General features: G+C 32.9%; 2 protein-coding genes across 2 annotated transcripts in view; one reads left to right on the top strand and one right to left on the bottom strand.

Annotated features, from left to right (window-relative positions):
* Positions 1-425: 425 nt before the first annotated feature.
* Positions 426-3,613, bottom strand: LOC125058291. Its single transcript, XM_047662344.1, has 2 exons — positions 3,370-3,613; positions 426-3,059 (listed from the first exon to the last, which is right to left on the bottom strand). The coding sequence occupies exons 1-2, from the start codon at positions 3,476-3,478 to the stop codon at positions 640-642; spliced, it is 2,529 nt and encodes an 842-aa protein (XP_047518300.1). The 5' UTR covers positions 3,479-3,613; the 3' UTR covers positions 426-639.
* Positions 3,614-3,889: 276 nt separating this feature from the next.
* The window catches only part of LOC125058289 (exportin-7), a 33,978-nt gene continuing 11,288 nt past the window's right edge, over positions 3,890-26,579 (top strand). Inside the window, exons 1-16 of the mRNA XM_047662341.1 lie at positions 3,890-3,999; positions 5,682-5,777; positions 7,876-7,979; positions 8,605-8,704; positions 9,613-9,723; positions 13,356-13,483; positions 15,281-15,476; positions 16,677-16,892; positions 17,298-17,444; positions 18,841-19,013; positions 21,043-21,221; positions 21,714-21,862; positions 22,810-22,976; positions 24,056-24,200; positions 24,970-25,117; positions 25,658-25,817. Of these exons, the coding sequence (XP_047518297.1) occupies positions 3,985-3,999; positions 5,682-5,777; positions 7,876-7,979; positions 8,605-8,704; positions 9,613-9,723; positions 13,356-13,483; positions 15,281-15,476; positions 16,677-16,892; positions 17,298-17,444; positions 18,841-19,013; positions 21,043-21,221; positions 21,714-21,862; positions 22,810-22,976; positions 24,056-24,200; positions 24,970-25,117; positions 25,658-25,817 (2,234 nt within the window). The 5' untranslated portion in view covers positions 3,890-3,984. The remainder of the gene's footprint in view (positions 4,000-5,681; positions 5,778-7,875; positions 7,980-8,604; positions 8,705-9,612; positions 9,724-13,355; positions 13,484-15,280; positions 15,477-16,676; positions 16,893-17,297; positions 17,445-18,840; positions 19,014-21,042; positions 21,222-21,713; positions 21,863-22,809; positions 22,977-24,055; positions 24,201-24,969; positions 25,118-25,657; positions 25,818-26,579) is intronic.

Here is a 26,579-nt window from a genome sequence, read left to right as displayed (position 1 = left end):
TAAGATTTTAATTAATAAATAAAAAATAGGGGTTTATCGTAGAGGGGTGAAAATTAGGTGTTGTATGTATTTTTGTATGCTGTATCATAAAAAATTAAACAAAAAGAAATTTTTTGGGGTGGACACCCCTTATCACTTAGGGATTTGAAAGATACATAGTAGCCGACTCTCGAACTTACTGAGTATGAATATAAAATTTCATAAGAATCGCTCGAGCCGTTTCGAAGTAGTATGGGAACGAACATTGTGACACGAGAATTTTATATATTAGACATTTAAAAAATCGTCATGGTTCGCTACAGCCTACACGTACCTACTATGTTGTATACACTACGTATACAACATACATTTATTATTCTGCAAGTCGCTTAATCAACTGAATTGCAATACTATCTATAACGTCAAAAGTCAAATTCAAACACGAATTAAATTTATTATCAATAATTTATTGTCAATTTCAACAAGTTTTATATAATTACAAAAATTTTGACGCATTGAAATCTTTAAACGGAGATTTTTAATAATTACGTAAAAAACAGCGGACCTGCAAATGTATGTTAACAAACGTATTTAAAAGTTCGGATTGAGGGAGTAAAATAAAAATTGTAAAGATGTATCATATAAATCTTCTATGGATCCTTAGCTATCCTTGCAATTGACGACTGGATGTTCAAACAATTCGGAGAGAGAAAACTTCTTCTTCGGAAACGACACACATGGTTTGTCTTTAAACGCTGGATCAAAAGGGGGGGATGGAAGTAATTTGCAGCCGTCTTTGGGACAGACGAACGGCCGCCTCTTTTCCTTTTTCGGTATAGGCCATGATGGTATAGGAATCCACGGCTCGTAATCTCTAGCGAGGATTATTTCCTTCACAGCTTTGGTGTCTTCGTTCAGTATAGGAGTGTTTAGAGCACGTATTTGCAATGTGCTGGTTGATAAAACTTGTGAGCTATACTGGCGATATTGGAAGTTAACATTACGGAAATCAGGTAGGATATATATACGGAATAGAGATATTGTGTCGTATAATGTGGAACTTAAAAACTTTGCGCAAGGATCTTTCGGTTTGCAAGGACAAGGACACGGGCATGGCTCTTCTTTCTTTTTGGGAGCGCAAGGGTCTTCCTTTTTTGCGCAAGGGTCCTCTTTTTTTTCTGGAGGACATTTCGGTGGTGGCGGACACGGCGACTTATCTGGTGGTTTGCATGGGTTCGGTCCAAGTGTATTGGGTTTGCTGCATGCATCTGTCATAGTCATGCTGGTTAGTCGATTGTAATATTCCCGACACAATTCCAGACGATGTCGTTCTCTGATCCTACGTAACAGCTCTTTCAGTGTTACTGTTTCTTTTTCAACCATATTGGGTATGGGTCCAGTCGCAGTTAAATTGGGGTCAAGATTACAATTGGCTGCCTTACTTTGGTGGACCCCTTTATTATCCTTTAGTAACCCCTCATATTCGGGTTGTAATCTCACATTTAGTACTGGTGAGTTGTCTGTAATAGGTATTTTTTCAGTCACTTCAATATGTGATACAGTTCTTTCTAGGTTAGAATACTTTTGCGTTTTAGGTATTTTAGCGCCCCTTCTACAAGATTCATTATGTTCTTGTGCGTAAGAAACTGTATTCTGTTCGGCTGAGTTGTCAGTTTCCCTAAAATGTACTGATGGCTCTACAAATGATTGCTCATTTTCTTTCATATTAAAAATTGGTATTTTTATTTCAATTATTGGTTTCTTATATGTGCCTTCTATATAAGAAACTATAGTTTTTCTTGCAAATATTGGCTCTTTTAAGTCTTCTGATGCGGACGCGCTGTCTGCAAAAGCATTAGCTTGCACATTTAATAAATAGTCTGGTTGTTCTTGAACGCTGGTAATTCTGTTTATATTGTCAGAATCGTTTGGATCTTGGTGATCTGAAATTGACGTCTTTGTGCTTGGTGGCTTTTCTTCTTTAGTTTTGGCTGAAATTGAGGTACTTTGTTTCACAATCTTATCTGGTTGTCGATGTAACGTGCCCGGCCCCTCGCCAGGTGGGCCTGAAGTGGGTTGGGTATAAAGAATATCAAATTCTTTTTCTGCCATATTTGTAATAGGTGGAATTTCATATGAAGTAGATTCACCAGGTATTGCCAAGCCTGCCATAGCACCTCCTACTTTTTCCCTAACATTTTGCTCGTCACTTTCTATATCCATTTCATTGGGTGGTATCAAATTGTTATTACCAACGTCATCGACCCCTGTTGTTACTGTCATAGACTCCTCTTCAACTGGATTTTCAAGCATGATTTCTTCGATTGCGTAGTCATAAAATGGAAATGACTGACTTGCATATGGATTTAATATAACAGGTGTTAACTGAGTGTCTTCGAGCGCATCAAATCTATCGCCTTCGCTACAGTCTACATTTTCGCATAACGAAATCGAATCAAAGATTAGAGGCTGAATTAATTCTGGTTTAAATGATCTATCTATCTCTAAATCGCTTAAGCAGTTAACTTTTTGCTGTTCATTTGTTTTTGGTGTTTCATTGGTATAGCGAACCACATGTGGTTTGCCATATAAAACTTCGCTGTAATAACTTTGCTTAGGTTTTTGTGGGTAAAAATCTATGTTTTCTGGAATATGATCAACCCCTAATTCTCTTAAAATGTGTTCATCTACATTCTTAGGTGGTGTTTGTAGACATTTATTAGCAACACCATCAAATCTGGTATCATAATTACTTGGTTCGGAGTCATAATATAAGTTGGTTGTGTCCGATTCTTTTTGTTCTTTAAATGTTATAGGAATACCGTCTTCTACTTCTTTTATATGTTCAATTTTCTGTTCTGGTCCTTCCCTATCAGTAGGAGTTGCATATAGTGGGTCTCCTGGTGGAAAAATCTTGCTAATAACGCGTTCGCATCTTTCTCGATCTTCTGCGAGGTTGTTTTCAGTAGATGTTTTTACACTGTCTTCGGGTTTTTTATCGCTGCCGTGAAAGTCATTATTTCCCGTTGCTCCAGAAACTGAACTTGTGCTTTTTGTCGCTTGGGACGTGATCATAGAATCTGAAAAATAGCGAAATTAAAATTAACAACTACTTTTATCGATATATTGTAAAAATAGATAGAAAACAGTAAGTTTTCGCTATTTTTCACATTCGATCGATAACGCAATTCTATATACGTAAGTATTGATTTTGTACATAATCAATACTTTTCTGTAAATTAATTCCAGTAAAAAGAATTAGTAGGTACAGATTTTAAAGCTTTGTTCAAAAGTTTCAGTAGAAATATAAAAAAAGGACTATTTAATGGATTTTGTCTGGATGGAACGCGGATGAAACAAGCTACTAATATATGAGTGTTCAAGTCTTACGTTTTGTAAATTTCTTCTGAGCTGCATATTTCACGTCCCCTTGCAAAATTCGAGGGATAAAGGCAATGCTGCAAACCCTTTTGATTTTTGAAAACGTTGTTCTCAACATTTTTATTCATTTAAATCACTGTTATTTTTAATTCATAATATTATTTTTATACTATAATTTATTCACATTTTGTTAAAAAGAGCGAAAGTATTTTTTGGTAGTGAAGAGAATATTTTTATAAAATTAAATAAAAAACGTTCTTTTGTTTCCTGAAAGAAGAATGTTGTAAAGTTTTCAGCCAGTTATCTTTATGTCTTTTTAAAAAGGATCTTATGCGCTGAAAATTATGAAATCGTAATAGTTTAAAATTGTGGAATTCAAAACGTGTAATCGTTACTATTACGATTTTTTATTTAGAATAATATTCTAATTGTATATACATAACTTCAATCCGGTTAAAAATTGTTTTATTAAATGTGTAAAAGTTATGTCAATAAAAGATAATACTAGAATAATATATAAACAGTTAAACGTATAAAAGTCATGAATCGAAACGTATCACGAAATGGGTTCGAAAAGATGTCATATTTCACAATTTACAAATCAAATGCGTGAGAATAACAAAGATGGCTGAAGAGCAAGTAAGTATCAAAATATTAGATTTTTTAATGAAAACTACCAAGATTTTTACTTAAAAACTTCAATTTACACAAGCTAAAAATAATAAACCAACACTTGTTTAATATTTTCACCTAAATGTACGTATATTGTATTCAATTTACACGTTGTTTTTGGTGTCGGAAGTGGTTTTTAAAATTATAAGGCGACTGTTCTCCTTTTATTTGTGTTTAAATGTATTTAAAATATGTATGTTAATAGCTTATTATCACTTCTTTTTACTTTCAACTGTATTGTTTGCCGGTGTTTTGTGGTTATTGCTTATTTTGATTTATGACATTAACATTGTGGGAGAGGCGATATTTTCCTATTCCGACAATAATACCTATCAGTAGTCAATTATAAATCACAGGAATAATTTACTTCCCAAATCACAATGACGGGGTTGAAAAGTTTCTTGTTTCATCAGTTATCCAATACATCAGGAGAGAAATTAAAAAAACAAAGAAAGAAAATCTAATATTTATAAGATGATAACTAAATTCAACTGCAAGAAACAATATTTCAGACTTTATCTTTAGGTCTCTCTACATATTCTGATAAGAAACTAAGTAAACAGTCTTTCAATTTTAAATCATATTTTAACAATCATTTAGTGTGAAGGTTAACTTAAGCAGTATTTGTAAAGATATTTCTTGTGATTCCGATCATATTTTCTTATTGTCGGGCAGGTTTGTTATATTGTGGCCCTTACACTGATATGCTATGTGACCAAAAGAGTGCAGTGGTGTAATAAAATTAATATTCTTTTTTTTTAATTCACCATTGGGCCATTCTTAACATTGTTAATATTAAAGATAATATTATTCCCTAATATAAAAAAAGAAAAACCCAAACCAACAGTAGACTGTTGGTTTGTGTTTCTATTAGAATCTTTTGACGCTAAAGTATGTATGATTTGGCAGTATTTTCATATATCTATTTAAATAATGTAGATTTGAATTCATTACATAATTTACATAGAGATGATGAGATATTTTCATCTATTAAAATTATCAGACCCAAGTTGAAATGTTTTATCTTCTATGGTTATGTCGAAGTCTGAAATTGATTATGCCTTCAAGGTTAATCTATTAAGAGTGATGAAAGGAAGGGATCTGTAATTAAAGGAAACTGGCCTGATAGATTGCAAGGGGACTAGTCTAGTTCGATAAAGCAATTTTCTAATATATTATGAGCAAGCTTTGTGAGTTGACAGTCTTAGGAGATCTTAGGCGATTAATAAATGATGGCAGATACTATAGCTTTAGCCTAATTTTTGATATTTAGGTGAAAAATATGTATATAAGTTAATTATAGGTTTTTTTGATTAAAAAGCTTGTATAGTTGGTATTTTATATGTAAACAAAATCATAATTATTTTTTTCTTTATTATTTAATATAGAATGTTTTCTTTGAAAAATTAATAAACATTGTAGTCATTCCGTTGATTGTATGCCATAGTCAAAATGGCCTCCACTGGCCGCTTCTGTTATTGCAGCGATCATACTATATTAGTAGCATAATTATACATATTAGTTCCCTAGTAATTGTAGTCAATTGTATTTTTTTTTGTTATATTTCTTAATTATCACATACAATTTTTTGGAACACAAAATAAACATATATTAAAATTATATTTATGAGATATACTATGATTTTTCAGGAGGTGATTCAAATAGAGCTTTTGTGCAAACAGCTCTATGAGTCACAAGATCCAATTGTCCGTGAGCAGGCAGAGAAGGCCGTTGTCGCGTTTCAGGTATATTTTTTTAAATAAGTGTGTAATAATTATTGTGAACATAATTCATACTGTAAGATGTTATGATAACTACATTACATTTAGACTACACTTTAAAATGACTGCTCATTGGTCTAGTGGTTAGTACCCCTGACTGTGAATCCATGGGTCCCGGGTTTGATCCCCGGCTGAGACAAAACATCAATATGATGAGCATTTGGTGTTGTGCTTAGGTCTTGGGTGTTTAAATATGTATTTATATGTGTTAGGTCTATCTATCTATAATATGTATGTATATCCGTTGCCCCATAACACAAGCTTCACCAGCTTAGCATGGGAATAGGTCAATTGGTGTGAATTGTCCAATTATAAAAAAAATATGATCTTGTATCCATTGCTTAGGGGAAGAACCAGATCAGATTTTTTGTAAGTACTAGCAGACCTGTCAGTCTACACATGTCTTAGATACAAAAATATTAATTTCTCCGGTTCATTCCAGTCAATTAGGAGGAGTTATTACAAACACAAGATTTATATAACCTAAAAAAAAAGACATCAAATGTTCTGAAGCTAGAAACATTTCATGTTTTTTTTACTTTCTTTTTATTACATAATATACATGTTTCTCATTGTTTAAATCCTCTGAATTTCCAGTAATATTTCAGTATCATAATTTGGCAAATTATACTTACTTATTTTTAAATTTTTTAGGTTTTACATAAATACAGATACAATGATTATTAATTTATAATACTAGAAAATGTAATTATTTTATTTTATCTCACACTGTTTTATTTTGTTTTTTTATATCATTTTTATTACTCTTTAATGTATAATATTCTACATGTTACATACTAACTTTTTTAGTATAGTAGTTTTATACTACAGTACATAGTACATTTTCTACATGTATAATTATTGTGTTTATTATGTATGTATTAACTGTATGTATACACAAAATATTGTAAACCTATTTTAAAAGAGTAAGTGTGGAGTTTCTTGCCCATTCTTCTCCACACGAAACTACCTTTTGGAAGGGGCAACTAGAATCTTCTTTGTATTTTGTTTGACATTCAAAAGTGCCATTTTAGGTGGTCTAATTGAAATAAATGATTTGACTTTAACTTTGAAAGGAATAAATAAAAAAAATACTTGAATTGAATCAGATATTTTTCAGTTTAGTGACATATTTTGTGATTTATTTATACAGATTTATTTTTGACGTGACAACGTCTTTAAAATCGTTTTAGTCGGGTGACATGTTCAGAAACTTGTGTCACACCAAAACCTCACGAGCGCGATCGCAGGTATAACGAGAGAGAGACGGACCGATCTCCCGTCTCATCTCGAGCGCTGCCAGTCATTCCGTGAATGTATGAAGAAAAATGTATATCATAGTCGAATAAGTAAACTTGTCATTTTACACCCGAAATTTATCATCAAAAGTGTGAATAAAACGATAGATGTAATTTAAAATTTGAAAAAATTGTTATCTTCATTAATTCCTTACTTCCCAAAAACTTATATCACCAATAAGACGTTATCACGTAAACATCTCGATCGTAAACCTACTTTACAATCAACCAATATTTTTTAAGTGATGAATTTGAAATTATTTTTTGGTGATTGGTTTGGTTAGTTTTTAATGGTGATAACTATAGTCGTATTTTTAATTAGACGAAGGCAACTGACGTTTACGGTGTTGTCAGTTTTTAATGAAATAAAAATAGTGTTGTGACAAAGAGAATGATTGTAAAAACTCCTGAATTAATGATCGGTGATGGCACTAGTCACCACGCCGCGTTTTGTAATAAGCCGTCAAAAAACTGATTGTAGTTACATACTACTAGTACCTAACTTATATCAGAGCGATTTTATACAATTTTAAAATAGAAATAATATTATTTTATAGTTCGAAATGATTAACTATTCACACTCATTGTTCATTCATCTGATTGAACAAGAACTGAACGTATCACTATTACTTTAAATATGGTAACATTATTTTACAAAGTGACATTAGCTACTGTCAGTTGGCTTCGTCTAATTACTACTACGACTATTTGCATTATATCATATCAAAAAAGGTTTAATTCAATATTAAATTTTGAATTTTCAGGAGTCTCCAGATACGCTAAGCAAATGTCAAGCGTTGTTGGAGCGGGCTGATTCTAGTTATTCACAACTCTTGGCAGCTACTACTCTAGGGAAACTAATTAATAGGTGAGTTGGTTCGTTAAGCAATTTTTGGAGATTATTGACGGATGGTTTCCTCGCGATTTTTTCCTTCGTACGAGCGAATGTTTAATGCGCACATAGAAAGCCAATTGGTGCACAGCTAGGAATCGAACCTAGGACCTCAGTGATGAGAGTCGCACGCTGATTGAAATGGAAATGGGCTGGTCACATAATAAGAGGTATAGAAAAGTGGAACAAAAAGATCATATATTGGTACCCAAGAAATAAGAAAAGAAAACGAGGTAGACAGTTTCGAAGGTGGGAAGACGAAATAAACTCCGTAACTGGGAAAATTTGGACCAGGAAAGCTCAGAACAGAGTAGAGTGGAGAGAAATGGAGGAGGCCTTTGCCAAAGTTGGGCAAACAGATGGGTTGTCGGTGTCACCGACTCACTAGTGTTATTAGTTTAAGTTTAAAAATTATGTAAAAAAAATTATATCTGAATAAAGGCTTTTATTATTATTATTTAGGAATCGAACCTAGGACCTCAGGGATGAGAGTCGCACGCTGAAGCCACTACGTTCACACCTTCGATATCCTCCAAGGAACGCCATTTTTCTCTTACACAAGCCACCTGGATCTGGAATTAACTATAAATTATTATTTCAGATCGACAAGCAGTTTATCCATACAACAGAGGCTAGATATAAGGAATTATATATTAAATTATTTGGCTACGCGACCGAAGTTGGCGAATTTCGTTGTACAGGTAAATTAATATTGGTAATAGATGTCTAGTGAAGTGAAACTTCTTTATATGGGAGAATTTTTTTAGCAAATCGTCACGTTTTCCGGTTACGCGCCATCTTTTTCTTGTCCCTACCACGGTTGATCCGAAGAGATTCGAAGCCATTAGTAACAAAAATATATAATAACGATAACAATAATAGTAATTATATTACAATTAATGAAATTCTGTAATAATCTTAGTAATAAGGTAAATTGAAATAATTGTATTTGTATTCATGTCTATGGAAATAAAAGCCTTTTGTTAAACTTTATCTAATTTAACTTTATTTAACCAATTTCTGTAAAGTTGCATATAGTAGATCATTTTTCGAAAAATAAGGTCATAAAGAAGTTTCACTTCTTACGTGTGTACACCTGGTACACGTACACTTTTTTTTGTTTTTTTTAATTTGCCCCCCCCTCTTGTCAGCAAAAGTAAGAAAACGTACGTAAACGTATTAATTTTTTGTAGAAATCCTCGAAAATGCATTTCGTTTTCAAGAATAGACAATGTGTGGGTAATATTAAAAAAGTTAATAATTACTGATGACGTAATCACCAAATAAGAATATCAAAGAATAGTTTATTAAAATTTATGTCAAATCAAACCCCAAAACAGATCAATGATGAAAAAACTGTTTTTAACGGATTAAAGTTATGTATTATTATAAATTTACAATTATTTAACATAATTTTAAATTTATCCGACGTTTCGCGTGCTTTACAGCGTGCGTGGTCACGGTGACTGAATTTAAAATTATGTTAAATAATTGTGAATTTATAATAATACATAACTTTAATCCGTTAAAAACAGTTTTTTCATTAAATGTGTAAAGGTTATGTCAATATTATGTACAGATCAATGATGTTCTAATGTAATTTTTTCAGGCGCTCATATCACTGTTCGCACGGATCACCAAATTGGGATGGTTCGACACTGTGAAGGAGGAACACGTGTTTCACAACGTGCTTAGTGATGCTACTACCGGTTTCTTACAGGTAAATAAATGTCAAAATCATTTACTAATATAGGTAACACAAAATATACTTAAACATAAAAAAAATATATATCTTAATATATATGTCAACGTAAAATTGTAAAAACCGTTAGATTGTAATCTATCTCGCGAGATTGTAAACTGTCGAAAAATTGTGAACTCAACGTACTGCTTACAATTTAACGTATTATTATTCGGTAGATTATAATCTATCGAAGTGAAATTGTCAAATTGTGAAACGGAAGAATTTACCATAGAGTTACAAAACTATTACAGCGGGCATAATGAAAATAGTAAAAAATGTAATTGCAAAAAAATAAAAAGAAAGCTAATGTTCTTTGTAACTCCAGGTGCCACAACTCGTTGACGTGCAACAATAATTGAACATTTTTATTATGTTTTCAAAAACATTTCATATGTTTTTGATTTGTTTTTTTATTTTTTTTTTTATTTTATTTTGTGATCGTTTTTTTCTAAAAGAAAATTTCCTTAAATTTTCAATTTTAATTTGTGTTTGAAGAGAAAATATTGTTACGTTTCTGATTTTTTTATTTTGATATATTTTTTTTCATCATGTGATGTCAGAATTATTGATTACCTACTAAGTAATAAATACTAATTTTTGAAATGCATTCATTTTATTTGACCGATACCCTTGTTTCATTCCTAACTCTATGGACATATAACGGTCTACTATAAAGCCGACCAATCAGCGCGTGAGGTGCGTACCGTTTCACAACTTGACAATTTCACTTCGATAGATTATAATCTACCGAATAATAATACGTTAAATTGTAAGCAGTACCTTGAGTTCACAATCTTTCGACAGTTTATAATCTCGCGAGATAGATTACAATCTAACGGTATTTACAATTTTACGTTAACATATATAAATTACGCGTCACGTTGTTTGTCCGCTATGGACTCCTAAATTACTTAACCGATTTCAATCAAATTTGCACACCGTGTGCAGTTTGATCTAACTTAAAGGGTAGGATAGCTAGATATATAATTATGTACGTATGTATGTCACTGAACTCCTCTTAAACGGCTGGACCGATATGAATGATTTTTTTGTGTGTTTGGGTGGAGCCCTAGTTTGCGCCCTAGTGTTTGGGTGCAGTCGGTACTTTCATACTTTGTTTAATATCCTAATCGCTTGAAATATCATGCAGGACAACGTCTGTCGGGTCCACTAGTATATATGTTAACGTAAAATTGTAAAAACCGTTAGATTGTAATATATCTCGCGAGATTGTAAACTGTCGAAAGATTGTGAACCTCAACGAAATTCTTACAAATTAACGTATTATTATTCGGTAGTTATATGAAATTGTTGGGAAGTAAAATTAATCTGTAATTGACCAAAGAAGTTTGAATGATAACTAAGTTAGTGTAGTACAATCTACCGAATAATAATACGTTAAATTGTAAGCAGTACGCTGAGGTTCACAATCTTTCGACAGTTTATAATCTCGCGAGATAGATTACAATCTAACGGTGTTTACAATTTTACGTTAACATATATATTGTATATATATATATATGAAATGCTTCTAATTTTACATTCACTGCCAGTTCTCAAAACAAAACCGTGGAACGGAAGAGAACTGGTACTCTCCACCACTCCACAACTCTCCGCCACTCTTTTTAATCGCCAAGTTTTTTGTAACACAACGTTTGTAAGGAGCTGCAACCATTACACCATGTTCCACATGACATCTTAAGTAATTAATAATAAAATAAATTAAAAACAAAGTTTTGTCCTCTATCAGCAGGAGGCATGGTGAAATAGGAAATAAAGCTTTGTGTAATTTAAAAAGTATTAACCATGTTTACCTTGTTAGGATTTAAAGTCGTAATAAATAGTGGTATCCGTGCTGTAATTAAAATAAATAAATTGTTAAATCTCGATTTCATTTGCATCACAATTTTCATCAAATTCGGTTTAGCCGTTTAGCAGTTAGCGCATAGGATTTATAAAGAGCTTTTTAGTTTTAATGTTACATGTATGTTTGTATATTATATATACCATGGTGTATCTAATCCCGAATCCATCTGAACACATACAAAATTTAATCAAAATCTGTCCAGTCGCTAAAAATTAACGCATATAGGATTTATAAAGATTTTTAAGTTTAAATTTTACATGTTTGTTAACCAATGGAAGATCCACAACACTGATTAAATAAAAAAATCTAATCTCGAATACCCTTGAACACACACAAAATTTCATCAATATCGGTCCAGTCGTTTAATAGTTAAGGAACGCACTGAATATTTATAAATATTTTTTAGTTTCAATTTAACTTGTTTGTTTATATCCAATTGAAGAACCGCAACACGACTATATAAAATATAAAACTAATATTTTAACATACAAAATTTCATCAATATCTGTCTAGCCGTTAACTTTTTTAGTTTTAAATAAAAAAAAATTGTTTATCTCATCACAAATCCACTTGAACACACAAAATTACATTAAAATCAATCTATCTGTTAACAAACTCTCGTAGTATGATAAATATTTTTTAGTTTTAAATAAAAAAAAATTGTTTATCTCATCACAAATCCACTTGAACACACAAAATTACATTAAAATCAATCTATCTGTTAACAAACTCTCGTAGTATGATAAATATTTTTTAGTTTTAAATAAAAAAAAATTGTTTATCTCATCACAAATCCACTTGAACACACAAAATTACATTAAAATCAATCTATCTGTTAACAAACTCTCGTAGTATGATAAATATTTTTTAGTTTTAATTATGTACGTATAACAATGGACCACAAAAACAAAACACTGATTGAATAAAAATTAGGAAATATATAAATAATATTTAAGAAGCTCAAAATTTTCTTCCGACTAGAGTCTTTAAAAAGCGACTTGGTGTATTACTTTTGGTAAAAATTTACTATTCAATAAATGATTATTTGCGTGAGACACTGTAGTTGATATAAATTTAATAAAGTATGATATGTACGATACAGATAATATAAGAATTGACCAATTCATATGACTAATGTGTAATGTAAAATTCCTTTAAGCCGAATTTACATTACGAAACTAGTGGTTCGGAATTAGTTTTATGACATAAATTTCATAAACAATTTCACGTGTAAATTTACAGTTTCATAATGCATGCATCGGTTTCGCGACACTGGATAAATTTCGTGCCATGCGCATATTTTTTGTAAAACTAATGTCACGCAACTACTTTCACGATGAAAACGCGACACGAAACTAGTGTCGCGAAAGCATTTGCACAGGGCAGACGTGTGTGTTTGAGTGCATCGTGCAGCTAAATGACCGCCAAAATGGCAATTCAACGTTGGTCAGTTGATAAAAATATAATTTTCGAATTTTATATATTAACATCTGTACCACGACGTTCTGCATCGCAAAATGAAGCTTTGATGTTGACAGAGCCATGTCGTTGGTGATACTGTTGATTTCACGACACTATTATTTTTTGTTAAAGTAGTTTCACACGTGCTGCAACTATTTTCATGAAACTCATTCCAACATGCATAACACTAGTTTCGTAATGTAAATTGATTGTACCACCTTAACATTTTTGTACCATATTCTTGCTATTAATAAATTATTATTATTAATATTAATTCCAGGGTCCCGTTGAGACATGTACAATCTTTGTGCAATTGCTCTCACAGTTGGTTGTCGAAATGAATCAAGTATGTGAAGCTGATGCTAATAGATCTCTCTCGAAGCACAGGAAGATTGCATCATCTTTCAGGTAAGCATTTATTTATTTATACTTCATTGCCATAATACACATACATATAGGAAAAAAAGGATGCGTGTACTTATGTACGCGCGTAACATGTTATACTTCTTTGGCTTTCTTTATTTTTCTTAAATATTAAATAATTAATAATAATATTTAACGTTAATAATATTTATTATTTTATTATATTATTCATTCAATTTAATAACTAGGTATGTTTCATAACCTTTTAACTAAGTAACAATAGGTCTTTGTGAAAAAGCATTGCTAATATTCTTTGAAAAAATAATTAAAAAACTCCTTTATTTGTTTAAAAGGTAAATGTCATTATGTTCATTCAAAATTCTTGGCATAGCTGCTAACTTCACGCATATTCTATTTCTTTTTACTTGTAGATTGTCTTATTCCCATCTCGCTCGCGCACGCTCGGCCCCCGGCTGGTTTAAAAAGAATTCGTTAGTGGGCAACTTCATACTGATAATTTTGTGTCACGGTGCGCGCGTATCGTAAAATTTCACTCTCATCAATTTTTCATAACGCGCCTAAAGAAGTATAACTTCAAAAAAAAAGTAAGTAGGTTACATAAGTTATTAGGCAACGGGCGGCCTTTTCGCTAACAAGCGATTTCTTCTAGACAACCCTAATATGGGAACAATAGAAAAAAAAACCACCTACACAGGGTAAAGTACAAGAGATGCATAATTAATTAACAAAAAGATACTAAAAATAACATGCAACTATAACTAAAATTAAATCAAAAAAAAAATATAAATAATAGACATGTAAAAGCTCAGCCTAAGGTTATTTGACTCACAATTAATATATAAAAGTAGTAGCTAATCACGAGGCAGAAAAATGATCAAAAAGGAGATTTTTTAAATAAATTTAAAGACAGCTCGTCTGATATGAATAGGTAAGCATTGACATAAAGAGGAGCAGTCTAGTCAATCACTGCGATACATTATTGACAGGTTGACATTGACAGTTGACATCCTGTCAGATGTCTATATGTGGTGTTGCCATTTTAATATCAACAGACATGTGTAACTTTGTCTATGACACAGATATATTGGTCCAAGTTTCATTGAAATCGGTTTAGTAGTTTGTGTGTATAATATATGTGTTTGATTGGTGGTGGTTTTTTGTTAAATTAAATTTATTAGTACTAATCTTAAGTAATGTTTTTTACAACATAATAATTACTTACAGCCTTTTTTTTTAATTTATTATTATTTTTGTTAGGGAGATCGAGAAAAAATACACGCTATTGGTTGATGTATTCGTTTAGTAGTTACATATTAGAACTTTAGATGTCAATTTTGTCGCATAACGTCTTGTGCAGTAAACGCAGAATTTTTATTTATTTATATTATCATTAGCACGTATGTTAGCGTTCAAGTATTACGTCACTCAATTTTTGGAGATTATTGACCCCCCCCCATGTAACGCGGCGTAACGTTTTTCTGTACCCAAGTATAGGATGTACCACCTAGTGACTTTTTATACTTAGTTACCATTAAAGTTACCATTATGTGGTGTAAAGTATAGGAAAGCCTAAAATAATATTAGAAATAACGTGTAATTCAATCCCCGCCCCGCATCGTAACGTTTTACGCTCCCTATACACTCCCTATACTTTGTGTAAACAGTGTGAATATATATATACAAATACATGGAGTGATATACTGGTACATGATCATCTATCGGGGCTTTTTACCTTAGTAATAATTAATTTATAAAGAAAGTCTCACTTCTGACATGTGTACTTTCTATACACTTTTATTTATTTATTTAATTAATTTCCAGAGACACCCAGCTCTTCGAAATATTCCGCGTGTCGTGCTCGCTGCTAAGCTCGGCCCGAGGCCAGCAATTGTCTATGTCGGATGAGAGTCAACAAACGTTGCTCGCTGCTCTGTTACGATTGGCGCACAATTGTTTGACATTTGACTTCATTGGGACTACGAATGATGAGTCGTCGGATGATCTGTGCACTATACAGGTAATCTATATAGAAAACTAGGTGCCCGCCGCGAATTTTATTTCTCCTTAAGGCGGCCACTAGACCTACAATAACATCTATACTAATATTATAAAGAGGAAAGATTTGATTTTTTGTTTGTTTGAAATGAATAGGCTCCGAAACTACTGGACCGATTTCAAAAATTCTTTCACCGTTGCCAAGCTACACTATTTCCGAGTGACATAGGCTATGTTTCATTTTAAAAAATTAAGGATACTTACTAAAACTTGAATAATCTAACTCAAGGTGTAAAAAAATAAACAAAAAATGCCTTCAATCGCGTACGCTGCGAAAACTATTGATGATAGAACAAAATGGTGTATTACAATTTTTCAGGACACATCACTATCTATAAAAAATGTCGCGACAGCATGTTTATATAGTTACGTCACAATAAGCGTCCTTTTATTAATTTTTTTTTTATTAAAATACCACCGCTAGTAAAGGCTCTTTATTCGTACCTAGGTATTGATCCTTATCAAAATAATTACCGACGTTTCACATAAGCTACAATTTAATCGCATAACCACCAAAAAAGCATGGTGGATTGGTGTTCTCCTAATTCAATCAAAAAATCAAAAATCCAAATTCGTTCTAGTATTGTATTAAGCCGTTATTGTTAATATTATTTTCGACTTTCCAGTACTTTACACCACATAATGGTAACTTTTAGATATAAAGAGTCACTATGTGGTCACGAAACGTTTTGCTATACTTGGGAATAACGTTACGACGCGTTACATGGGGGGGTCAGTAATCTCCAAAAATTGCTTGACGTAACACTTGAACGCTCCTTAATGTGATTTTATTTAGCCAACCTCTTTAGTACATACCAACATGGAACATTTGCTATGCTACCCTAAAACTTTCGGTTTTCCGGAATGAAAACTTTTAATGTTAATTTTAATTTTTCTCTATATAAACCTCAGAGTTTAAGTCATAAGTTTTTTTATTCACAAATCTAAAATAGGGGTTGATCGTAGAGTTGTCGTAAAAATGTTGGGGGTGGTACACCCTTAATATTTAGGGGAATGAAAAATAGATTCGCAGAACTAAGCGATATGCACACAAATTTTCACGAAAATCGGTAAGCCATTTCGGAGGAGTGTTATTGGAAACACCTTTATATTATAAAAAAATTATTGTAAGTTTTAAACAGTTTCATAATTTAATTTGCAGGTACCCACATCATGGCGCCCGACCTTCCTCGAATCCAGTACTCTGGAGTTATTTTTCTCGCTATATGCTTGCGTCCGCGGTTCTCTCGCTGGTCTCTCCCTCGCCTGTTTAGTACAGTTGGCTTCAGTGCGAAGATCCTTATTCAGTAACAGTGAGAGGGCCAAGTTCCTGAACAAACTTGCGGTTGGGGTCTTGAACATTTTGGAGGATACGCAGGTGAGAGTATTTCAGACTTTACATATTACTGAAAAGGATTAAAACGCCGGCAACGCACTCGCGAGTCCTCTGAAGTATTTCCGAACCAATTCGACTTAAGGTCCTTCAAGAAAAGAGCGTACCAATTCTTAAAAGGCCGGCAGCGCACTCGCGAGCCCTCTGAATAATTTCCGTACCAATTCGGCTTAGGGTCCCTCAAGAAAAGAGAGTATTAATTCTTAAAATTTCTTAATTCTTTTTTGTAATGTCAGGCACAGGAGGCTGATCACCTATTAGATTGATATATCATGAAATAATTACAGAAAGCTGAGGCCCAGACCTAAAAATGTTGTAGCGCCACTGAGCTTTTTTTTTCATTTAGTAGAGTTTATCCATTAATTTATCCTCTATAATTATAATTTTCAGGGACTGTCAGATCCAACGAATTACCACGAGTTCTGCCGTCTCCTCGCCCGTTTGAAGTCCAACTATCGTTTGGGGGAATTGGTTATGGTGGATGACTATCCGAGGCTCATTGAAGAAATCGCAAAATTCACTGTGCAAAGTTTGCAGGTAGTTAATTTTTGTCTTAAAATAATTTGTGTTGTTACACAATTTTATGTTAAAATAATTTGTGTTGTTACACAATTTTGTCTTAAAATAATTTGTGTTGTTACACAATTTTTGTTAAAATAATTTTTGTTGTTACACAATTTTATTTTAAAATAATTTGTGTTGTTACACAATTTTATCTTAAAATAATTTGTGTTGTTACACAATTTTATGTTTAAATAATTTGTGTTACACAATTTTATTTTAAAATAATTTGTGTTGTTACACAATTTTATCTTAAAATAATTTGTGTTATTACACAATTTTATGTTAAAATAATTTGTGTTGTTACACAATTTATGTTAAAATAATTTGTGTTGTTTCACAATTTTACGTTAAAATAATTTGTGTTGTTTAACACAAATTTTATGTTAAAATAATTTGTGTTGTTTCACAATTTTATCTTAAAATAAATTGTGTTGTTACACAATTTTATGTTTAAATAATTTGTGTTACACAATTTGTGTTATACTCAATTTTATGTTAAAATTATTTGTGTTGTTACACAATTTTATGTTAAATAATTTGTGTTGTTACACAAGTTTATGTTAAAATAATTTGTCTTGTTACACAATTTTCGTCACGTTTTCGGTTACGCGCCATGTTGCTTTTTGAAGTCAAACTTCTTTATCAACGTTGGAAAAAAAGGTAACGTCACATTTTTCGGTTACGCGCCATCTTTTTCTTGTCCCTACCACGGTTGATTCGAAGAGATTCGAAGCCATTAACAAAAATATATAATAACGATAACAATGATAGTAATAATTATATTACAATTACCGAAAGTCTGTAATAATCTTAGTAGTAATAAGGTAAATTGAAATAATTGTATTTGTTGAATGTCTATGATAATAAAAGCCTTTTGTTAAACTTTATCTAATTTAACTGTGTGTACACTAGTACACGCACACATTTTTTATTGACATTTTAGAATACGGTCAATACAAAATTCTCACTTGTAATACCACACGAGCTTCAAAATTATCGGGTATTTCCCTCAAGGTTCCCTGCAAACAAATATAGTCGTCATGACGACTATATTAATTGTTTGCAACGAACCTATCGGGAAATACCCGATAATTTTGAAGCTCGTGTGGTATTCGGGGGATTATTTTTCCGACCCAAATGTTGGCCAATAGAATTGCACCATGAGACGAAATGTACAGTTAACAAATAAGAATTTCATAATGAATAAAACAACTACTGAATACTTTTCTTGAAGCAACGACCAGAGAAAATTTTCAAAAAATTATCAGTATAATACCATGTAGGTTGTACCACGTGACGTCGAATGGTGCAATTCTATTGGCCGATATTTGGGTCGGAAAAATAATCAAATAAAATAATTTATTTTCAGATGTGGCAATTCGCGCCGAACTCGGTGCATTATCTGCTGTCGCTATGGCAACGGATGGTGGCGTCCGTGCCGTACGTCAACGCCACGGAGCCCCATATGTTGGAGACGTACGCGCCCACGGTCACGGCGGCTTATATTAATAGCCGGTTGGACTCAGTTCCTGTGTTGCTTAGGTGAGTTTCTTTATTCGACGTTAATAGTTCTCGGCTCTTCGCTAAAGGGGGGGGGGGGGATCTTTGATTTTCTTATTTGGTGATTACGTCAACAGTAATTATTTACTTTTTGAAGTTATACTTATAAAAGCGTTATAAAAAATTGATGAGAGTGAAATTTTACGATGCGCGCGCACCGTGACACAAAATTAACAGAATGATGTTGCCCACTAATTGAAGTTATACTTCTTTAGGCGCGTTATGAAAAATTGATGAGAGTGAAATTATACGATGCGCGCGCACCGTGACACAAAATTAACAGAATGATGTTGCCCACTAATTGAAGTTATACTTCTTTAGGCGCGTTATGAAAAATTGATGAGAGTGAAATTATACGATGCGCGCGCACGGTGACACAAAATTAACACAATGATGTTGCCCACTAATTGAAGTTATACTTCTTTAGGCGCGTTATGAAAAATTGATGAGAGTAAATTATACGATGCGCGCGCACGGTGACACAAAATTAACAGAATGATGTTGCCCACTAATTGAAGTTATACTTCTTTAGGCGCGTTATGAAAAATTTATGAGAGTGAAATTATACGATGCGCGCGCACCGTGACACAAAATTAACAGAATGATGTTGCCCACTAATTGAAGTTATACTTCTTTAGGCGCGTTATGAAAAATTTATGAGAGTGAAATTTTAGGATGCGCGCGAACCGTGACACAAAATTAACAGAATTAAGTTAGTTCCAGGTGGCATGAAAATCGATAATAACTATGTTCAAGTTCTAGTCTAGTATTTTTATTTGGAACACGTGTTTCGTAACAGTACAATTAAACAGTGTGAATAAATTAATATTATTTTGGTGTTTTATCAAATCAATTTCATATACGACGGTGATAGTATTTACTAATAATTTATTATTTATTAGTATATCTATATATATTGAATATTAGTGATATAACTGATTTGAATAAACCAATTTTGAGTGCATTTATAGATTTGAGGTATGTATAATTTTTAATTATTGCTTCTGTTGATTCTATGTTGTTCTAAAGAAGTATAACTTCTAACGCGTGTACATAAGTACACACACTCTTTTTTACACATATTACTCACACATTGTCTATGCTTGAAAACGAAATGCATTTTCGATTTCTATAAAAAAATAATATGTTTATGTACTACTAGCTGTACCCTACCATGCTTCGCAGTGGCACATTGTGATTGAATGGTTGAGAAATGAGAAACAAAACAAACAATACATTTCATCTTCATATATATAAATTACGTGTCACGTTGTTTGTCCGCTATGGACTCCTAAACTACTTAACCGATTTCAATCAAATTTGCATACCGTGTGCAGTTTGAACTAACTTAAAAGATAGGATAGCTTACATCTCAATTTATACCCGTAATATTATTTTATTGTAAAATATTTGTTTATTATTTGACAGTAACAATTCTAACAGATGGCGCTGTGTTGAAAGTACAAACGTTTCACATAAGCTACAATTTAAGGTCATAACCACCATTAAAGCATGGTGGTCCCCATGACTGGTGTTCTCCTACCGTTTCCCTTAAATAGTCTACTACTATGTAATATAACAAAAACTTTAGCCACAGCAAAGCTTGGCCGAGTCTGCTAGTATAATTTTAATACTAATTTTGCAATACTTGTGGAAAAAAAAATGATATAAATAAAAAAATAGATAAAATATATCATGCTAAAATTTCAGCTCGATCGGTGCAGAAATTTTTGAGTTTTTGAACCGTACACAAGCCAACATTACATTTATATATGTATATATATAGATTATTTGGGGGGGGGAGGGGGAATAATAGTAAATTTGCTTACGTAATACTTTGTGGACAAACATACGAACGAAACACACGTACACTTATTAAATATGTGTTACTATAATATGTCAATATAAAACATATAATAATAAGTTGTATCGGCCCATTTTTTGTGTATTTAATAAAAAAAAGTAGTTTTCAGTGGAAATCCTTATTACAGATAATTTTTAACTATTCTAGGGAAGGTCTAGAAGATCCCTTAGATGATATGGGTGCTGTGCAGCAGCAATTGGAACAAGTAGCGGTGATAGGCCGATGCGAATACGCGAAGACGTGTCAGCTACTCGTTGCTCACTTTGACAGAGCAGCGGCGGCCTATAGCGTGGAGACACAGCCGCAACAGATATTGGTTTTGCAAGGTATGTACAAAAAAATAGATTTCCTAATCGACGAATGCGTGCGTACAAATTACGTACACATGTCAGAAGTGAAACTTCTTTGGCAAACTTATTTTTAACTCTTGTTCATATTTATACAAATCTAAAACTTTAGATTTCTGAGTCATAGAGGGTGGGAATTTAATGAATTTAATTGTCATTAAAATATTAAGTGTCGAAAATTAATACAAATTATAGTTTTTTTTAAATCAAAACACATGGTATTTTAATGTACAATTCGTCATTTGAGATTTCAATAAATTATTTTGCATAAAATATAAAATAGTAATATTTCATAAATTTTCTTTACGACATTTTATTTTATAAATAGATTTTCTATAAGGTAATTCGCCCTTTCTCACTCTCTCTCAATCGCTCTCTCCCTTTTCTTCGACAATAATGCTGCACATTTTCGTGACGCCAATATTATAATTGCGTTTCAACCGTACAAAAATGACCCTCAATTTTTTTTAGGTCAACTAACCTGGCTCGTATATATAATCGGGGCGGCCATTGATGGACGCTCGTCCGTGAACACCTGCGACGAAAATGATGCCATGGATGGAGAGCTGGTCTGCAGGGTTCTTCAGTTGATGGATTTGACGGATTCAAGACTTGCTAATGTAAGTGTCTCCATCCAAGTACCATTCTAAACATCACTCAGTATCTCTCTCCCTATCTCTCTCTCTCTATCTCTCTCTCTCTCTCTCTCTCTCAGCGTTTTTAAGTCATCTTCTGCCACGCACAACCACTATGTGGAACCAGCTTCACACTGAAGTATTTCCGAACCAATTCGACTAACTTCATACAAGAAAGCGTTTTATTCCTTATAAGGCCGGCAACGCACTCGCGAGACTATTGAAATGATCACGGAACAGATACAGAAATCTGAGGCCCAAACCTAAAAGATAGTATTGCCATTGGTATAGATAAGACAGGGTATAGAATCAGGTGTATCACTGCTCGTATTAATAAAAAAAAAATGTTTCAATCCTTAAAAGGCCGGCAACGCACTGGCGAGACTTTTGAAATGGCACGGAACAGATACAGAAATCTGAGGCCTAAACCTAAAAGATTGTATCGCCATTGATATAGACAAGACAGGGTATAGAATCAGGTGTATCACTGCTCGTATTAATTATGGACAATAATCAATTTTATTTTTGTTTTGCCCATCTTCCAATGTTTTTAATAGTGAGAGACATACAACAAATCAAAAGTCATCGTAAGATTAAGTATATAGAGGAGCGTTCAAGTATTACGTCACGCAATTTTTGGAGATTATTGACCCCCCCCCCCCCACCCCCATGTAACGCGCCGTAACGTTTTCCTGTCCCCAAGTATAGTCAAACGTTTCGTGACCACCTAGTGACTCTTTATACCTAAAAGTAACTATTATGTGCTGTACTGGAAAGTCGAAAATAATATTAACAATAACGCGTAATTTAATCCCCGCCCCGCATCGTAACGTTTTACAAATAGACCCCCCCCCCCAAATTCGTTACGTAATACTTGAACGCTCTCTAATCAAAAGTCATCGTAAGATTAAGTATAATTAAATAAATTTCAGGGTGGTTGTGAAAAGCTAGAGTTAGCCATGATGTCGTTCTTCGAGCAGTTTCGCAAAATATACGTTGGTGACCAAGTGCAGAAGACGAGCAAAGTGTATCGGCGACTTAGTGAAGTGTTGGGATTAAGTGATGAAAGTCAGCTGCTTAGTGTCATCATGAGAAAGATGTGAGTATTCAATTGACCATACGTTCTAAATATAATATATAAATAATATTGATAAATATATAACAGTCTCTCAACTCGAAATAAATATATTCCGGACCGAAGGACCAAAATTCAAAAGTTTTATCAATTGATATATATACGTCAGTGATGTGACACAAAATGGTCACAGATTAAATATCTGTCAAATCCTAATACGGTCTGAATTTGTCGGAATTTTATTGGTTGAAATATATGTCTGATCAATGACAATTTACACATTTTAACATATTGTATACGTTTGGTACGTCACACGTGCGACGCCATCTTGCCTAGAGTGTTTTGGCGGGTTGTTATGAATATTTATGAACAGATTAAAAAAAGATACATAATCGGAAATGATCGCAAGACATTAAATACTTTATTTTTGAAGTTATACTTCTTTAGGCGCGTTATGAAAAATTGATGAGATTGAAATTTTACGATGCGCGCGCACCGTGACACAAAATTAACAGAATGAAGTTGCCCACGGATGCTGCGGCATTGGACATAATTTAAAATAACATTCGAATAATAATAGAATTTATGTTACACTTAATGTAAGAGAATAATAATATTTATTTATTTAATTTTTCAAATGTAACCTGAACATTGACTATAATGACTCCTTTTCAAGTCTTTGATTATTTAATTGTAATTAATTATTTGCATGCAATCAAAAACTATTTTTAATAATGCCAAAGAAGTATAACCCTTATTTTTTATATTATTTTTATTACTCTTTAATGTATAATATTCTACGGTTTCGATATTTGTAAATATATGGGGAACATGTATACTAACTTTTTTAGTAGTTTTATTCTAAGAGTCCATTGTCTTCACATATCATTATTTAACTAATGTAAACAAAATATTGTAAACCTATTTTAAAAGAGCAAGCGTGGAGTTTCTTGCCCATTCTTCTCCACACGAAACTACCTTTTGGAAGGGGCAACTAGAATCATCTTTATTTTTTTTTATTTTTTTTGACGCTCAAAAGTGCCACTTTAGGTGGTCTAATTGAAATAAATGATTTGACTTTGACTGTTTACAATTATTTCCAGAATAACAAATTTGAAATACTGGGGCAGTTCTGAGTCGATAATATCCAAAACCTTGGGGCTGTTGAGTGACCTGAGTGGTGGTTATGCGTGTGTACGGAAGCTGGTGAGATTGGACGAGGTGAAATTTATGTTGACCCATCATACGGTGAGTTAATACTTAAGTTGGGTGTTCTAACCCCCGTTAATGTTCAAAATTCTGACTACTGTAAGAATTATGGATAAAGATGAATGTAGCTATTAGTTATTATCTAATATAAAATTCTCGTGTTCATGTGTCGTCCGAAACGGCTCTACCGATTCTTATGAAATTTTTATGCATGTTCAGTAAGTGAGAATCGGCTACTATCTTTCAAACCCTTAAGTGATAAGATGTGTCCACCCCAAAAAAATTTTGTTTTTATTTTTTTATGATACAGCATACAAATGTACAACCCCTAATTTTCACCCCTCTACGATTAACCCTTATTTTTTTATAATAAATAATCTATATGGCAAAACAAACATTTGCCGGTCAGTTAGTTTAATATAAATATGTATAATTTTTTTTTTGGTATTTCCCACACACACACACACCCTCAATACACACCATCCCAAAAATTATTATTTTTTTAGCTTCACTTTGACATTAATTTATGGCACAACTCAATATAGGCGCTACAATCCTAAATGGGTCTTCAGATTCCATCCGTTTCTTTGATCTATATTGACAAGTCGGTCAGCCTTCTGTGACTGACATGTAGATTTTTGTGTTTCCTCATAACAGGCCTTCACCGTGCACAACCGTGATTCGAACCCCACGACCTCAAGGTTGTGGATGGCACTCTAATACGGGTTTCAGACCAAGAGCTAAGTTAGTTTAGCTTAGCTCGCATAGCTGCTCGCATATGTTTGTATTTTTTGTATAAACATTCCAGGCGGAACACTTCCCGTTCCTTGGAATCGGCGTTGGTACTGCGGAAATGCGTTGTCGCAGTATGCTCTATACGGCGTTGGGAAGGTTATTGATGGTGGAATTGGGCGAGGACGAAGATCGATTCCACGCTTTTATGATGCCTCTTACAGGTAAAACGAATTAAAAAAAACTGTTAGTAATGTTAATAAAAATTGAATTGTAAGTATTAACTTTCAAGAAGTAAGGGTCGGCAACACACCCGCTAACCCGTGGCGTTGCAGGTGTCCATCCTGAGATCATGCCTCGAGTCTCATTAAAAAATATATGGTGGGGTGTATGTTCCACTAATAGTTTTAATTTGTTACATCCGGGTCGGGAATTACGTACGGGCAAGTAAGCACCCTAGGGGGGGGGGGGGGGGGACATATATATTGTCTATGCTTCAAAACGAAATGCATTTTCGAGGATTCGTACAAAAAATTAATACGTTTCTGTACTACTTTTGAGAGTTTTGCTGGGGCGGGGATTGAATTACGAGTTATTGTTAATATTATTTTCGAATTTTCAGTACTTACACCACATAATAAACGGTTTACTATTGGGTACAAAAAACGTTACGGCGCGTTACTTGGGGGGGGGGGGTCAATAATCTCCAAAAATTGCGTGACGTAATACTTGAAAGCTCCCTAACGATGAAAAATCTTTTGCAGCTGCCTTCGAGAGCATAATAGGCCTATTGGGAAGTGCGGAGAATCCTCTATACGCTTCCGAAGACGCGAAGAAGACCCTGATAGGTCTCGCCCGAGACTTGAGAGGTCTGGCCTTCGCGTTTAATACGAAAACTACTTATATGATGCTGTTTGATTGGATGTAAGTCTTTTTTGAGGTGAAACTTCTTTTTTTTTTTTTTTTAATATTATGGCAATAGTTTTAAATTTATGCTAGTTTCAAGTAAAAATGTGAAACTTCTTTATCGGCGTTGGAAAAAAAAATTACGTCACGTGACGTCACATTTTTCCGTTACGCGCCATCTTTTTCTTGTCCGGCGATTTCGGATCCAATTTATTGATTAGTTGCAAGATTTGTTGTTTGTGAAGTTTACTTCTGAAAACTAACTTCAGGCTTACCGCAACGTACTGTTATTTATATTGGATAATTTTTTTCACGTTATATTTAATTAATATTGAAGTATTTTTTAAATCATTATTATTTATGTCAAAAACCCCGTTCATAAAATATATAATATTTATATTAAAAACAAAAATATATAATAACGATAACAATGATAGTAATAATTCTATTACAATTAATGAAATTCTGTAATAATTAGTAGGTAAAGTGAAATAATTGTATTTGTTGAATGTCTATGATAATAAAAGCCTTTTTTTAAACTTTATCTAATTTAACTTTATTTAACCAATTTCTGTAAAGTTGCATATAGTTGATCATTTTTCGAAAAATAAGGTCATAAAGAAGTTTCACTTCTTACGTGTGTACACCTAGTACACGCACACATTTTTTTCTCTACATATGGTAATTGTCAAAATTCATAGTTTAATTTGTTTTGTAACCAACAGATGGCGTCGTGTTTGTTTAAAACGCGATAACATAACGACGCAATAGAAATACATA

The sequence above is a fragment of the Pieris napi genome, chromosome 18 (genome assembly GCF_905475465.1).
Source record: "Pieris napi chromosome 18, ilPieNapi1.2, whole genome shotgun sequence".
Lineage (NCBI taxonomy): Eukaryota > Metazoa > Arthropoda > Insecta > Lepidoptera > Pieridae > Pieris > Pieris napi.
The sequence above is the reverse complement of the archived record's forward strand: the minus strand, read 5'-3'. Positions and strand labels throughout refer to the sequence as shown.